The sequence below is a fragment of the Coenobita brevimanus genome, chromosome 58, assembly GCF_032717465.1.
Source record: "Coenobita brevimanus isolate Jiangsu-jjx chromosome 58, ASM3271746v2, whole genome shotgun sequence".
NCBI classification, from domain to species: Eukaryota; Metazoa; Arthropoda; class Malacostraca; order Decapoda; family Coenobitidae; genus Coenobita; species Coenobita brevimanus.
In genome coordinates, this window is record NC_137011.1 from 30,349,032 (window position 1) to 30,366,028 (window position 16,997).

The window sequence follows — 16,997 nt, forward strand, 5'->3', positions numbered from 1 at the left end:
ATCTTAGATAATTCATGTCCTCCTTTATTTACCTAATATTCCCTGCCTTACTATCACCCGGCATTCCTCACCATTGCACCCCATCATGCCCATAACACCCTCTCTCATCACTGTCATTATTTCTACCACAGTCGCTTACTTTTCAATTTTCTCGTCTCTTCCAGGATCCTGCCTTGTCATTTTTGCTTCTTCGTTCCATTCCAGATATTAATTGTTGGACATTTCTCTTTCGCAGAATTTCTTTAGCCAAACTTGTTTCACTGCGAATGCTCTAAATTTTCTCTGTTTTTCATAATTTCACTTTCCTTGCTCTCTGGACCTCAACTCACCTCATCCTTAGATGAGAAAAAAGGTCATGGTGATGCTGCTTCTGTTGAACTTTCATCTACATAGTATTCCTACACTGTCTTGTCCTTCCCCCGCTTCTGTATTTAAATATCTCTCCCATTTATTCATTCTTTGCCTTTTCTATCTTCTCAGTCTTTTGCCAGACGCCCAGTCTCACAGTTTATCCCGGGTGGGCGCGACATTCTCACATTTACGGCATTATCTCGTTCCCTGATGTTCTTTACCTTCCAGTTTTTTCCATTGTCATTTTGTTTCTCATAACAATTCCCCAACCCTCTCATCACATGCTTATCTCCCGTCGCATTACTTCCCCTGATTCCTCATCCTCCCCTGGTATCAGTCTCATCGCCACACCTGTATTACCCTTGCATTTTTCCTCTTCCTGTTTCTTGTCGTTTCCATTACATGTAGTGTAGCCTGCCGTCTTCTTTACCTTTTCTTCTCTCGCTCACACTTTTCTCCTGTCCCTTTTCAGTTCTCTTACCTTCTCCCTCGTGTCGCTTCCCTCGTTTCCCGTAACCTCTCATTCTTCTCGCCATTCCTCCTGTGTCTCTCATGTCTACTCTCACGCTCCTCTTTCACGTCTCTATCCATCTGTCGCTTCCTTTCATCCCCTCTTATGCCTTTGCCTTCCCCATTCACTTCTCTCACGTCTTTTCTGATAGACTCCTTCCCTTTCCCCTATCATTCTACTTTCCTTTGCCCATACGTCCGTCTGCTTTCATATGATGTTTTACTCGTCTTGTCTTTTATTTTTCCTCCGCTCCCCTCTCATCACTCTCCTCCTTTCTTTTGCCTCTACCTTTCCCCTCTCGAATCTCTCCACTTTCCTCCTAGAGCATTACCCTTCATCATGTCCCTTATTATATTCCTCCCTTCCACTGCCCTCTCAGCATCCTCCTCCCCTGTCTCCTCCACAGGCGGTACGGTGTGGTTGACGGGCGTGTGGTGTGGGAGGGCGGTACGAGGTGTGGACGGTGGACGGGGGTTCATGTGGCACTCTCAGACGCGCCCCACGCCGTCACCCACGCCTTAGATCAGGGCGCGCGGGGACTCCTGGCCAAACCCCGCCACAGGCCGCAGCAGGGGCCAGGTGGGCTACTTTTCCATCATTGTTGCATTGGATCGTTCTTGTGTGATGCTGTAATTACACACAAACATTTTGTTGTAGGCTTCAGTGTGGCACTTACCCTTGCAAACAAGTTTCACTAGCAGCCTCTTGCGCACACGTTCCACTGCAAGGCACACACGTTTCACAAGAAGGAACAAACTACGCTGGAGGGCATATGCGTTTCACAGAAAGGCACACAAGTTTCATTGAGTCTCTTATGGCTGTCATTGAGATAAGCTTGCACACGGGGACAGTTTTACACAAACTTTTCACTGGGATGACCGTGCTCCAGGAGAATTTTTCACAAAGATTTCAAAAGGTTTCAGTGTATCAGTTGCACATGCGTTTCATTGGATCATCAATACACTCAGGTTTCACCAAGTCTTACGGGTTTCACTTGGATAATCTTGCACTCAGGTTTCACTGAATTACACTTGCACACATGTTTCACATGATCACCTCTTATCAGATTATGATCAGTTTTAGGAGGGATGTAATTTTATCCTTTTCCAGAGGTAGCAATAGCCACTGACACTTTTATATTTTATCCAAGCAGAACATGACATAATCTACAGTAGGACATCAAAACTAATGGTCAGGTACAGTAATTAGATATCCTATAATTCTTTCCTAAGCCAAACATAAATGTGCTGTTAGCTCAAAACTCACTGGTATTTAACGATATGGTAGCTAGGTCACTCGGATGTACAGCATGATAAACACGATACCGTTTTTTGACCATATTGGCTCACACATTTCATGACACATAGTGTTCAGCCACACCCCGGCTTAAGAGAGAAGGGGACGTATTTGTAAACACTTTAGAGCCACACTGTAGTTGTGTACAGTATATTGCATGTACATTATGGAATAAAAGTTTGCATTTACTCGTAGTTACCGAACGCTTCTCAGTCAAATCAAACTGAATAGTGAAAGAAAAAAATACAGTGCGAGCAACAAACCAGTCTCTGATGACAGTTGACTGATGATTTTTTTTGCATGTACATTGACTGAGACCCATTTGTAGATACTTCTGGTGTTGTTTCTCTGTTCCTATAATCCAGTCTGGTGTTTCTTCCCCTGCAGGTCAGCGTGCAGAGAGTCGTGCAGAGGTGTCGTGGCTGCGTGAGGTGAGCGTGACTGACCTGAGCAGTGATACCCTGTCGCTGGCTGCCTCTGAAGCCACGCAGGCCACCACGCCCCGGGACCCCATGCCCCTGCCACACCCGGACCCACCTGACGCCGCCTGGCCGCCTTGGAGCCGCCGCGCCTCCTGCCAGAGCCAAAGCGTCACCGCCCCCTCACACGACCCCGACGACACATCGTGGTGGCCGGCCACGTGGGCCCGGGGGTCATGGGAGGGGGTGGCGGCCCCCTCGCCGACCCCAGAGTCCCTGTACGACCACCCCCGCCCCCTCGGCGCCCACAACCACCAGCCCTGCTGGCTGTCCCACCACCCCTTAGAGCCCACTGGCCTCAACGTCACCACCCCGCCCCGCCCCGCCTTCAACCCCCTCGACAACTACGACGTGCCACCGCCACCCAGGCTGCCCAACACCGCCGCTGCTACTGCCGCCGCTCATTACGACACTCCTCGGCGACTGGCAGTGCAGGACGGTGTGGGCGTGACAGCAGTGGACGGTGCAGGCGATGACGGCAGCGGGACGTGGTGCGAGGGTGTGGGAGCGGCACCCAGCTGTGGCCAAGTGCTGGGATGGGCGGGGTCACTGGTGTGTGGGCGGCGGGAGGGCGAGAGTGGGCAGCTGCGGGTGGATGGGCAAGGGCGCATGCCAGTGCTGGACGCCCACACTGGCACCATCCTCCGCCACCCGCCTGCACCTCCCACGCCGCCACAGCCACCCCCACCTCAGGACACTGCCGCGCTATACGCCGTCGTCAACAAGAGGAAGAAAACTGGCAAGCCTCGGGCACCCACACCACCACCCACACCCCCGCCCACACCGCCTCCCCGCCCCGAAACCACCCCTGGCCCCGCCCCTCACGCCAACTATGCCAACCTGGACTTTGCTGCCAGCCTACCGTTGTATGAAAATGTGCGGGACGTTCGGACAAACTCCTTGTCCCGCCCCACGCCAATCCTGGCCCAGCCCACCCCTACTACCACTCCCTCCACCCAGTCCACCCCAACCCCAGTTAGCCCCGCCACACCCCACCCTACCTCTGCCCCACCGACCCACACCCCCACCTCGCCCGTGTGCGTGGAGGGGGCGGGTGAGGGGACAGGGGGTGAGGAACACTACATGGCCATGGCGCCCCCAACCTCGGACCCGCACTACCTGCCCATGGGCCCCTCGCCACCCGCTGCCTTGGTGCCTTGCGAGGCAGGGCGGGGCCCTCAGGACCGCAGCCGCTCCCTCAGCATACCAGAGAGCCGCTACGGCCGTTCTCAGTCTGTGGCGCCATCCTCACGCACAGTCACGCTGGCGCCACGCCGCTCCACCTCGGCAGACTCTCGCCCTCGGGAGACGTGGCCGTCGTCTCCTGCCACCACACCCACGGCTACGCCCACACGCCGCCAGGCGCCCACATCGTCACTGCGGCGGAGAGATACTCGTCTCAACTCGGAGGCGGCGACGGACAGCGGTTGCGACCTGCGGCACGACAGCACAGATGGCGAGGCGCTGAGCGTAACACCGGACCACAGCCTAAGCACGGACGAAAGCGGGGCGTCGTGCATCCTGCGGCGGTCCTCCTCCGTGCCCGCACACAAGCCCCCACCCAACAACAGGGATTCTGCCTCCAGCAGCGACTCCGGCGTGTGCGAGTCACCCCGCGCTCTAGACCGCCTTCTGGCTTCACACTGCCTCCATGCATCCCTGCCACGCCCCCGCAGACCCAACGCGCCACCACCCGCACACACACCACAGTCAGGTATGTGGCTACATCACACTATCCACACTTGCGTACCTATGTATTTAGATTCTTCTCTAACTTTTTTGTTTGGCATCTTCATCATCCAAAACTGTTTCCACACTTTCAGAGGGATGTGCAAAATCGAAAAACAGGAAATTTCTCTCTCTCTCTCTCTCTCTCTCTCTCTCTCTCTTTAAATGGATCTCTCTCGTGGAACATTGAGTCAAAATAAGTTTCGTTCGCCAAATGCTTTTACTTTTTCAAAAACACCTCAGTTCCTTCTTACATCAATATCCGACGTATAGAAAATCATACATAAAATACCACTCCATCATAAATCAAAGCAAGTTCCAAGGGGGAGATATGGATAATAATCGTATCGAGGTGTGTGTTTGTGTGTGTGTGAAAAAAAGGATTGAATAATTCAGTGCTTTACCCCCAGCATTACCCTTAAGCTCTTTACGTCTTCAATATTCAGTAGCATTCCAACATTCACTCTCCCTCCCGCTAATGGCAACAAATGAACCCTTTGACGTAGCTCACTCGGGGTGTCTGAAAGGTTCAGATCTAGTGGAAACCGGGGAGGGGAGCCAAATCTACGCTTTTATGTCTGTTCGTTGTCCGACTGTAATGTAAGCGAAACTGCATTATTAAAATTTTAATATAATCATTTTTTCAGAGTCTGTATGCTCTCTGTTGATGTTACTGTACTTCAGTTTTACATGTTAAAGTAAGTCTTGACCTTCAGGGGCTTAATAGAAATGTATAGCAAGTAACTGCTGCGCTGCCACAGTCACAGGATGGCTGGAGGAGCGTGGATAACTACAACTGGCCGCAATAGTACATATAAATAGAAATAGATAGATTAGATATGCATATATATATATATATATATATATATATATATATATATATATATATATATATATATATATATATAAATGTAAAGTTTTCAAAATCAAAATCTAGCCTTGCATACCTCAACATTCAGACGACAAAATGATATTGTCCACTCTTCCTGGGATGGTCATGACTCCTGTTGATTAAAGTGCATTATAGCGACGTGTTTGGCATCAGGTGGTTATAGTATTGCATGTTATGTTATTTCATTATATGGAAATAATGCCACCATAATTATCAGTAGCGCTGTATATAACGATCTTGTGGCCCTCCGAGCCTGCTTAGTTATTTTATATGTATGCAGTAGCTGGCGGCCGTCATCACATTAGGATGGAGGGCCACCAGACAGGTTAAGAGAGTAACCCGGCTAAGTTGAAACCACCTGGGGGTGTCTGCTTCCCTCACCCTGGTCTGTCATGAGTTTCTCTTATAGTATTTCACTCACCCTAACTTGTTCTCTTCCCATACAATTTTTTTTTCCGTTCATTCTCTTGCTGTTATCTTGAATTTTTCTCTCTATGATCACCTTCGTCATTATCATTTTTTTCAGCCTGAGGATAATGTGATTGATGATCCTCATCCAGAAACAGCGAAAGAGAGCAGCGATAAAAGTGAGAGAACAATTAAAAACATGCTCAGTAAAATACGCCAGGCACTCAGTCATACACATACGTCAAGCTTCAAGAACCCTGGTTTCATCTCGCAGGATCATCCATGTATACAGTTTATTTTTTTAAACGTGCGCTTCAAATACGCCATCTACATAGCCAGTCCGCTGAATGTCAGATATAAAATAGGGTTACCTGTTTGTCCACTTTTAAACTCGATCTTTCATTCTCTAACCTCTCTCGTCCCCTGCTCATACGTATATCTGTCTTTTCGTGAATTTCTAACCCTTCGTCCATCTTCTCGCGGTTATTTTGAATTTTCCTGTACTTTTGTATTCCCCATTCTCACCATCATTTGTCTTTGTCCAGCTGTTTGCTCATGTCTTTCATTTCTTTCTGACTCTCGTCCCGCCCAGATTTTTAATTTCTGTTAAAGGTTGGTCCACACTTAACAAAATTCCGTCCTTGTCGATCTCGCCGTCATTTTTTCCCCCCCCCCTACTTGCCCCTCCATTCAACAAATTTCTGGGCGTTTGTTCAATTGCTCGCACCCATCTTTTATTCACCTGCCACTCGCACCCCACTTTCTACGATTTCTTTAACGTCTGTCAGTATTCTTACGATTTTCTCACATTTCCTGAACCTTTCCTCTTTTACTGTTGCGAATTTCAGACCTGTGTCTAATCCTTCGCACTTATCTTTTAATTCTCTTATCTTTCCCGCCCCACAATCGTACAAATTTCGGGCCCGCCTGTCCTCCTTGTTGTGTCCTTCTCCTAGTTCTGTCCCCAACTTCTCTTCTGCCCCTCGCTTCTATGTATGTGTCTCTGTGTCCATGTATTCTGGTCATTGTGTTTCATTTCCCCTTCTCTTGCGCCTCACTCATACGAATATCAGCCCTTATGTTTATCATACATTTTTTCTCTCCCCTTCTTCCTTTCACTACCCATTCTTTTTCCAGGTTTCTACCACTTTCTCATTGTTCCACCTCTCTTTTCTAGGGTTTCTCCTTCTTGTTTTTACCCCCTCCACTTCTCTCTGTACCATACCTTCCGTCCCTGCTCTGCCTAAACCCTCATGAGCCACCTAATCTTCCCTCTCCTCGGTTTCCACCACTACACTTGTTTCACACTAATCTGCGTTCATGTTGTGCCTTGTAATTTGTGATAACCTGTCGGCAGTGTTTACCCAGATGAGACGTTCGTTACCGCACCACTAATCCCGCTGTGTATAAAGCCGCTGTGTTCCTGTAGATTGGTGTCGGAAATTGAGTGCTGACGAAAATTTGCGTTGTTGCAACTTGTTCCTAGAGAAAGGGAGGAGGGTATAATGTATGTGTGTGTGTGTGTGTGTGTGTGTGTGTGTGTGTGTGTGTGTGTGTGTGTGTGTGTGTTTGCTAAGTTTCTGGGATGTTGTTTTTGCAAGTCTGTGATGTGAGTTGGTCATGTTCATGCTGCATAGCGTGTGTTGTTGTTTTGATAAGACTGAGGGTGTTGTGAATGAGAAAACTTCAGAAGTCCTTTGAGTTTAGTTTATTTGTAGAAAAAGTTCAGTAGCTGACTCACGTTTGATGGAGGAAACAGGTGGCAGCATATGTCATGACTGTCATCATTATTTTTGTCCGTTACCCTCCAGTGCATTAATTGTAATAGTAAAAAGAACGCATGGAATGATCAAACGAATTTACTAATTTTATTTGGTGGTAGGTGGTGGCGGCCATCATCCATTTACTTGCTGTAGTGCTGCGTACTTCTTCCTTCGTCTTTACCATTCTCTTTGTGTCTGCCTTCCTTCCTTTCTGTTTCTCTCATCCTACGTATCTCATCCGTTTTATTACTCTTCTTGCCACTTCAGGTGGCTCTACACTGCGGGACAAACCTAATGGTTTTTTGTAACCCAGAAAACCATTAACAACGCTGGGTGGTAACCATATAACCAAATTACAGGATGATGTGCAGCCTACTGTGGTACCTCTATTAGCTGGGTGAAGAGACGCAAATGCGGCGCCCATCCAGGAACGAAACCTCCACACTTCCTCCATCTCGCTCTGGTGAAGCGCTGTCCACCACAAGGAAACATAGGTTCATTGCACGGGATGGCCCTGCAGTGGTGGTTGCATGCCTGCGGTCGATGGGTCTGTTCGGCTAGGCAGACCGGGGTTTCTCAACAACAACAACAACAACTTATTTCATCATTTACTCGGCAGCCTTTCGCTTCTCTACTTTCTTCCGATATATTAACCTCATTCTCAGTAGTTTGGATCTATGTACTGTGGTATTTCTCCGACTTTATATATGTTCTGGCTGTGGCAAATTAGTGAATGTTATGGAGTGTAAGGGTCGCAGATTGACATACCCGGCAAATCAGTGGGTGTTGCAAGTTAGGGATCTTGCGAATCAGTGAGTTCCACACCTTTTTATAGTTTGCTAATGAGCGGGAGAGCCAGGCGTGTTACAAATTAAAGGCGCACGTGGTAAAAATGGCCAATGAATAAATACACGAGTTGCAAACCAGCGCACGCATGCATACAAATTAACCCCTTAAGTTGATTAGGTCTTTTTATGGTTGCTTGTCTTTAAGCAGCTTATATTCAGTTTAGGAGAGATTTTTCCAGTAAAGGTTAGGTATAGTCATTATTAACCTCTCTACAACTGGAGGTTTTTCATACCTGTCTGTTAGCCTATCCATTCCTTGAGACCAGTTGATCGTCCGTGAGTGCCGCTGTGCGAGCAGTACACTTCAGTCATCCTCTGACATGTGTTGTACGGGAAGACCTTATGGATGTGATGTAGCCCACCAGACCACCAGGCACAAATTTGGTTGCATGTAACACCCAGCGTAGGAAACGGTTTCCTGGGCTACAAAAAATCACTTGGCTTTTCCATTCAGTATTCAGTCCCTTAAAAGTAGTACTACATCAAGTGATTGAACGGTAGGCGCCCTCACTTCCCATAAGATCTTCCTGAACTTCAGCAAAATTGTCGTGAAGTAGAAAGAATTAACTAAACTAATGTATCGTTGGCCTGAATATGTTAAAGCTTTCCTCGTCCGTGGTGCCGACGATGCGTGCAAAATCCACGCACAGTTAGCATGCAGATGTAATTAGTAGTGAGGTGGCAATTAATGCAGAGTGGAAGCTGAGATGAGCGTTTTGCACAGGGGTCAGAGCTGCGTGTAATGGTGGGGAGAGGAGGGGTGAGGGCAAGGGCCTCGTATGGTTTTTGTTAGCAATGCTTGATAGCATTCTTTGTGGTGACGATGGTTTTTGGTGCTGTGAGATTGTATCTTGTGCATTATGGTAGTTTGTGATGCTCTCTGAGTGTCTTGTGATTCTTTGTGGTGCTGTGTGGTAATTTCTTGTGGTGGCATGTAGTGCTCTGTGGCAGTGTCTTGTGGTGCTCTGTGGTAGTGTCTTGTGGTGCTCGGTGGTAGTGGTTTGTGGTGCACTGTGGTAGTGTCCAGTGCTTTGTTACCCCCACCTTCACTATCGAACCACCCATGGAGGACCATCTTAGAGTATCACCCACACTCCAACCTTCCCTCTCTCATTGTTCTCTCTCACAATATCATCCCTCCTTTCTTCTCTGCTCCCCCCCCCACCGCTCTCTCTCTCTCTCTCTCTCTCTCTCTCTCTCTCTCTCTCTCTCCACTGCTGAACCCCACCCATGCAGGTTCATATTTCTTAAACTTCATCACACACTCACTCCCCCTTTTATTTTTTTTCTCTTTCTCCATCTCACTCCTTTTTCTACCCTTCCTTCCCCTCTCTGTCTGTCTGTCCGTCTGTCTGTCTGTCTGTCTGTCTGTCTGTCTGTCTGTCTCTCTCTCTCTCTCTCTCTCTCTCTCTCTCTCTCTCTCTCGACCACCCCACCCTTTCCTCCTCCCGTCCCTATTTTTTTTTTTCTCACACTCACCCTGCCCATCTCATCTTTCGCTGACCCAATCACTTCCATCCTTTTTCCTCCGCCCTTCCTCCATTCTTACTCTTTTTCTTACCTCCAAGCCTCATCCTTCAGTCCCCCACTTATCTTTCATTATTCTCATGTTCCGTCTTCGTCCTCCACCCCTTTCTCATTTTCTTACTCTCCACACCTCCTTCCCACCCCAGCTCATTTTCTTTGTTCTCTGTCAACCCTCCTCTCCTTTCGTCTCTCATTTTTCTCATTTCCGTCTCCCCACCACCCCTCCTTGTCTCATTTTTCTCAGCATCACCACTCGGTATCCCATTTTGCACTCTCTCCTTTATGCAGTCCCTCTCTCCTTCATCTTTGTCTCCAACTCATTCCCACCTCTACCCTCTTGTCTCATTTTTCCCACTCCCATCTCCCCTCCCCCTAACCCTCCTCTTTTATCTTTTCCACTCACTCCGTCTCTCGTCTGCCAGGTTTATTTCTTCCCCTCTCCCCCTCCTTTTTATCGTTACAGTCGCATTTATCACCATACTCGTCCAACAGCCACCTTAATCTCTCACTGTATTATTTTGAAGTCCGTTTCATCGGTGTTATCATTTATTATGTCTTTTACTCGTAATGGAACAGCTGCCATCACGATCGTCACCAATACAGAATCCGCTTTTGGCTACACTCCCTAGGGGTCATCCCCCCCCCCAGAGGATTACCTCCCTCGGTGGTTCACACCAACTCTGTAGGGACATCCCTTCCTAGGACTTCATTTCCCTCTTATGGAAGGTCAGCCCTCCATGGAAGCTTGCCTTCTAGCTACGTTTGGCTGCACGGTTGAATGCTGAAAACAAATATGCCTTGTTTTCCAAGGAGCTACCCACCCACCCACCCAGTACAGTGTGCTTCCTGCACTGTCTCCTCCCACCACGATTTAACCATGAAAACACCTACTATCATTCCCTTAAACTCCTCCAGCCGTTTTACCCAACCAGTGGGTACACATCCTCTGGCCTCTCCCACTCTGTTATCAGCCAGTGGGAGGTACCCTGACTCCCTAAAGCTCCGATAGTAGGATGGTTCAGCAGGTTTACACACACACACACACACACACACACACACACACACACACACACACACACACACACACACACACACACACACACACACACACACACACACACACACACACACACACACACACACACACACACACACACACACACACACACACACACACACACACACACACACACACACACACACACACACACACACACACACACACACACACACACACACACACACACACACACACACACACACACACACACACACACACACACACACACACACACACACACACACACACACACACACACACACACACACACACACACACACACACACACACACACACACACACACACACACACACACACACACACACACACACACACACACACACACACACACACACACACACACACACACACACACACACACACACACACACACACACACACACACACACACACACACACACACACACACACACACACACACACACACACACACACACACACACACACACACACACACACACACACACACACACACACACACACACACACACACACACACACACACACACACACACACACACACACACACACACACACGAGATTCTGGACCAATAACAAATATATAGGAAACGAAAAATTGGCTGAAGAGACACATCTACTCTTTTTAACACCATCGTCGCCTCTGTTTTCATCACCAACACTCCCATTCCTGTCATGTACGTTCGATTGTTGCAGGTCGTGTTCTAAGGGAATAATGAGACTTAGAAAATTAGTAATGTCTGCCATAAGCACTTCACCTCCGTCCTGTGTGGTATCATGTAGGCTATTTCGTTATTCTTCCCACCAGACGATTGTTTTCAGCTTTGGAGAAATTTTCCGAACAGAAGTTGGATCTAGCCTTCATACACCCTTTCACTACAAAAGGTCTCTGCAAAGCCAAATTAAATTGTTCGGAGGTAGGAAGAATACTGGATTGGAAGGGTTAATGACACTCATGTAGTAGATAAACATAAATCTAACTTTTTTTTGTTTGTGCGTTCAGGTGTGGCTGCATCATGCCAGGAGCTGGGTGGTGTGGCAGGTGGCAGTGGCACCGGCAGTAGCAGCGGCAGCGGGGATGCTAAGTCCACGTCGTCTGGCGCGTCAGACATGAGTGACTACCTGGACACTCTCAGCCTGTCATCCTCGCACTCCTCGTCCGATCATGACAGGTGAGACTGGTGAGGGGGAGAAATTCAGAAGCAAGGCAAGTTTACAAAATTGGAAAGTATGATAGGGATATGTAGAAGAGAAGGAGGCCTAGGGCAGAGGCAGGTATGAGAGGGAGATTCAGAAGGGAGGAAGATTACGAAGGAAGAGAGATGTAAGGTAAGGAGGCAGGTAAAGGGGGGAATTCAGAAGTTTAACGATGTTCAGAAAGGAGGCTAATATGGATGGAGATAGTTATAAGGGTTGGAGATTAAGGGGAGGCTGGTGAGAGAGAGAGAGAGAGAGAGAGAGAGATTAAGAAGAGAAGGAAGACTCAGAAGGGAGGCTCGAGGTAAGGGAAACAGGTGTGAAAAGGAGAGAAATGAGAGGAGGGGAGAGGTTCATCTCTGGCATCTCCGACGTGCCTACCCGGACGCTGGCAATCTCTCCACCTCACAGGGCAGACGTAAGGAGGCAGAGATGGAACAGAGACCCAGAATTGAGGGACGATTAGAGGAAAAGTCAAAATGGGAGGGATGTTTGGGAGAGAAAATTCACAAAAATGGGAAGTGTTACAAAGGGAGAAATACGGGGACATAGGGTGAAGCGACAGCGAGCCTAACAGAGAGAAAAAAAGCTTTGTTTGTCCATTTCACTTTGGTTCCTCTGGTTTTGCTCCTGCCTAGTCTCGGCAGCTTAGAATGTCATTTTAGATCTTATAGAGTTTTACATTAGTATGAGTACAGAATTAATTATTAAGTTGAGTTGTAGTGAAATGTAAAGAATGTTCTGCTTGAGTGTAAAATCAATATATTGCGTAACGAAGCATCCTCAAGTATTCAACATACGTAAAGAAAGGGAGTTTATAGAATTACGTAAAAGCTCTCACCTCTCTTGCCCCCCACCCCTCTCTCACCCGTTAATGTATTGGGTTCATCAGAAGTGGTGGGGGGGGGGGAAGTCCATGGTATTAACTTGTCATGTTTCCCGGTGGCTGCAGCTGCAATTGCCTGTAACTATGCGGTGTAACTAAACTGACTCAAGTGAATGAAAACTTATTGTGTGTACTCTCCGTTCTTGTCGCCATGTGTCGTGGTAACAGTGCGGGCAAATAATTTATTGGAGATTAGGTGTTCTTGTCAGTATGGCAAAGGAGTAATATGAAGCAGTTGAATGCCAATTCGTGTCCTGTCATCAGATTAAGTATAATTATAAATCGTTCAAAACCAACAGAGAACTAATACGTGCAGTGTATTATATATTGTATATACATCATGAACCTGGGTGCCGGAAAGGAAGGCCTTCATGTGGTGCCACTGATATAACCGGGTGGCTCCACTGCCCGGTTATGCAAACGTCCCTCAGCGTATTTCTTATCCCCCAAAGTTGGATTGTGGACTGTAGGAGAAGGGCACACTCAGCCTGCAGTCCACCATGTTCACGTCCAAAGGAGCTTGAGACCGCAACAACAACAAATCAAGCCTCAAAAACGACTGTACTATTATGTGTTGTGTTCGTTCTTTCCTCCTAGACTGTTGGCCCGGTCCTCTGTGAACACGCTGAGGCCTCGCTCTGGTCGGGAGTACACCAGGCTAGACCGACATGGACTCTGCTCAGAAACAAAGGTCAGTAACCCAAATGAATACCATAGACTTAACGGTTATGTTGTACGAGTGAGTGGAACTGGAGGCTTCACAGCGCATCTTCCTTAGCGATTTATTTTGCACAATAACACCTTGGCATGTGTTTATACCATTTAGTCGTAGTTTTCACCAGTAGCATACAGAAGGATATTGAGGTGTAATTTGCACATCAAATAGCAATGGAAAAGGTGTTAAGAAATCTTGAAAGCAGCTCGGAATACAACCAAAGATTTACAGTGCAAAGGGGAAATAAAACCCAAACATTTTGACAGACATTTATGGAAAGCGTGTGGTTATGAGGTTTGATCAGTATCCATCCCACCTTCTAGAATACAGTCAGTAACGATTTAAAGGCAAAATGTCACAGGTTCTGAATTTATTACAGAAAGTGAGGGCTGCCTTCCTCTACATAATTCAAGAGTCAGTCATTCGACCCCAAACATATTTTTGTGTAATTAGTCATGCTGTGGCAGGCAGTAACACTGATTTTAACTTTTGTTTGAGTCGGCACTTTAGCAACATTGGTATTAAAAGTCCGTAACAGTGCTAGATTTGCCACATAGTATTAATGGTGTTAAATGGTGCTTGAGTTGATATACAGTATACTTGGTGTTAATGGTGTGTAATGTTGATAAAGTTAGTATATGGAATCATTTATATTAATGGTGTGTAATGATGAGTTGGCATCCCAGGCGTTAATGGTGTGCAGTGGTGCTGGAGTATGCATACAGTATCATTGTTATGCCTCTCCCCATCTGTGGTGGAGGAGGCATTAAGTTCGCCTGTGCATGCGTGGGTGTGAGCCCATCAACGGATTTCCACCAAACTTTTGTCAGTGATGCATTATGAGGAGATGATGAACTGATTAAGTCAGCAAGGTCAAGGGGTCAAAGATCAAGGTCATATGGGGTCGACTTACTGTATCCCGTGTGTCTGTGCATCTGTAACACTAATGTGGATGTGATATGTCCTGAACCCTTTGACGGATTTCCACCAAACTTTTGTCAGTCATGCAGTATGAGGAGATGATTTACTGATTTGGTCAGTTAGGTCAAAGGGTCAAAGGTCAAGGTCATATGGGGTCAATCTGATTTATCCTTGTGGCCACGAAATCTCGTCAACCCTCTCAACAGATTTCAAGAGCTGATATACAGTATAGTAGTGTCATTGGTATTAACGGTGTGTAAATGTGCTAGAGTTTGAATTTATTGTGACTGATGTGGGGTGGGCAAAGCAATGGTAATACTAGCTTATCTTAAGAAACAGTCGAAGACTAAAATGAACTCCACCAGAGAGGTTTGTAACACTTATTCATAATTCACATCCAGCATAGTCACCTGCTTGCCTGAGACCATGCAGTAGAACTTAGGATATATTATTTGTCATACTTTATTACATGAGCTCCAGAACTACAACCTCAGTAGTGAAGTTTATTGATTGAGAAAATATATAATTGTCTGTACAGTAAATATGTAGCGAAATTAGGGTGATGTGTGTTATGGGGTTGAAATGTAAGGTGTATATCGAGTGTTTTAAGTTTGCCACTTGTTTTTTAACTGTATTACCTAGCAGCATTAATCTGTAAAATGTATTTAGATGCCGTCCTATTTGTGGATGATTTGCTTGTTAATGTTATGATTCTCAGATAGGTAGAGGTATGTGCTTGAAATAGTAGTGTGTGGTGTAAAATTGGAGGGGAGAGTGTACAATCAAAGACACAATTATCTTCCCAGTTCTGACTAAGAAAATTTACAACTGGCGAAATACAGTGAAATCCGTATCTCTACTAGTGCGATTTTTCCCCAGTGGATTCGTCAGACTTTGGGAAGATACATGTCTCCGTCTGTACCCTAGTGTATGTCCAGGTGGACTATGAATATGTTAAGTTGTTAGTTGCTTATGATGTGTCTCTTGTTACAGACTCTTCCTGTCCTGGGTGAGGCGCCACCACACTGAGCCCATCACAGTGACTGCCCTGGTAGCTGCTCAGGGCAGGGCTGGGCATGGCAGGGCAGGGCAAGGCAGGGCAGGCCGCATGCCCACCTTCTCTTCCACGGGTGCTGACCCCAACAACGAGTTCTTGATACCTTCTGTTGTGCTTCTGGTTCTGTTTGTTAATAATACCGTTCTTACTTTGTTCTGTACAAAGCTTTGTGATACGTTACTAGTTTGTCCATAGTGGCGGAGCAGCGTGGTGCCTCGTGCTTCTAGTCAGGGCTGGAGAGACCACAAGCCTAACAAATTAACTTCGGTGACGCATTTATTTAGGTTATTCTTGCCATCTCAAGATAATTTTGCTCAGTTTAGGAAAGATCTTTTGTCCTGAAGGGATTAAATAAGGTCATATCTAGCCTTCCAGGTTCCAAAAGGCTCTCCTGAGCTGAATATAATTGTCCGTAAGTAGCAAGAATATACTAAAAACAAAAACAAAAGACATCACCGTGCTGAAGGGTTTAGCACACAGGACAACCCCGTCATTTTGGATGTGTTGGGTGGGAATGGTGCCAGGGTGACGCTGTGGCCTTCAGGCTGGGTCCACACAATATATTACAGGATCACAGCCTTACAAATACTGAAGCCTGCACCGCCACGCTGGCTGAGGAGCTAACACACAAAATGGCACAGTTGTCTGGTGTGATGTAGAACAGGGGACGTATTCTAGATGGCATAGCAGGCTTCGTAGCACCTTTTCCTTGGCGATCATTTTTTCTGCATATTGCACCTTAACATTCTCCTGTATGTTATTTATATCATTTTGATATGACATAGTTTGTACCAATAACATAACGTAGGATACTGAGGTGTAATATGCAGAATTAGTCGATAAGGAAGAGTTGTTAGGAAATTTCCAAAGCCAGTAGAATACAACTCAGTGGCCAGTATTGTGGTCAGCTTGGGAGGGTTTACAACACCTCTTCCTTACCACTGTATACGTGAACGTGGTAAAATAATATATTTGTCTATGATATTTATGCAAACTATGCCAGTATTAACAAGATATATAAAGCCTACATGAATATGTTAGTGTGATACAGGGTTGGATTTCTAGTTGCATCTTGAGCTTTCATTATGGCGCTCTTTCAGTGATATATTTTTCACATTAGAGTTTAATAATGATGTTGTATGGTACAAATGCAAATTATGTGTATATTAAACAGATACAAGTGGCATACAAGCGAAATTAAGGCATAAGGTGAAATATAAATCGCTAAGATAAATGCACCATGAAAGCCCCAATGCGAACTAGAATACCGCAAAAGATGTGGTGTTAAATCCTTCTAAGCAGACGAGAATACAGTCCAGGGTCTCTACACCGCCCCCACCCCCACCCCCACACTGGT

General features: G+C 46.5%; 1 protein-coding gene across 1 annotated transcript in view; it reads left to right on the top strand.

Annotated features, from left to right (window-relative positions):
• Nucleotides 1–15,624, top strand: part of LOC145402717 (uncharacterized) — a 66,298-nt gene extending 50,674 nt beyond the window's left edge. The window contains exons 6-10 of the mRNA XM_080274685.1: nt 1,269–1,441; nt 2,546–4,351; nt 11,868–12,036; nt 13,545–13,638; nt 15,577–15,624. Of these exons, the coding sequence (XP_080130811.1) occupies nt 1,269–1,441; nt 2,546–4,351; nt 11,868–12,036; nt 13,545–13,638; nt 15,577–15,612 (2,278 nt within the window). The 3' untranslated portion in view covers nt 15,613–15,624. The remainder of the gene's footprint in view (nt 1–1,268; nt 1,442–2,545; nt 4,352–11,867; nt 12,037–13,544; nt 13,639–15,576) is intronic.
• The last annotated feature ends 1,373 nt before the right edge of the window (nt 15,625–16,997 follow it).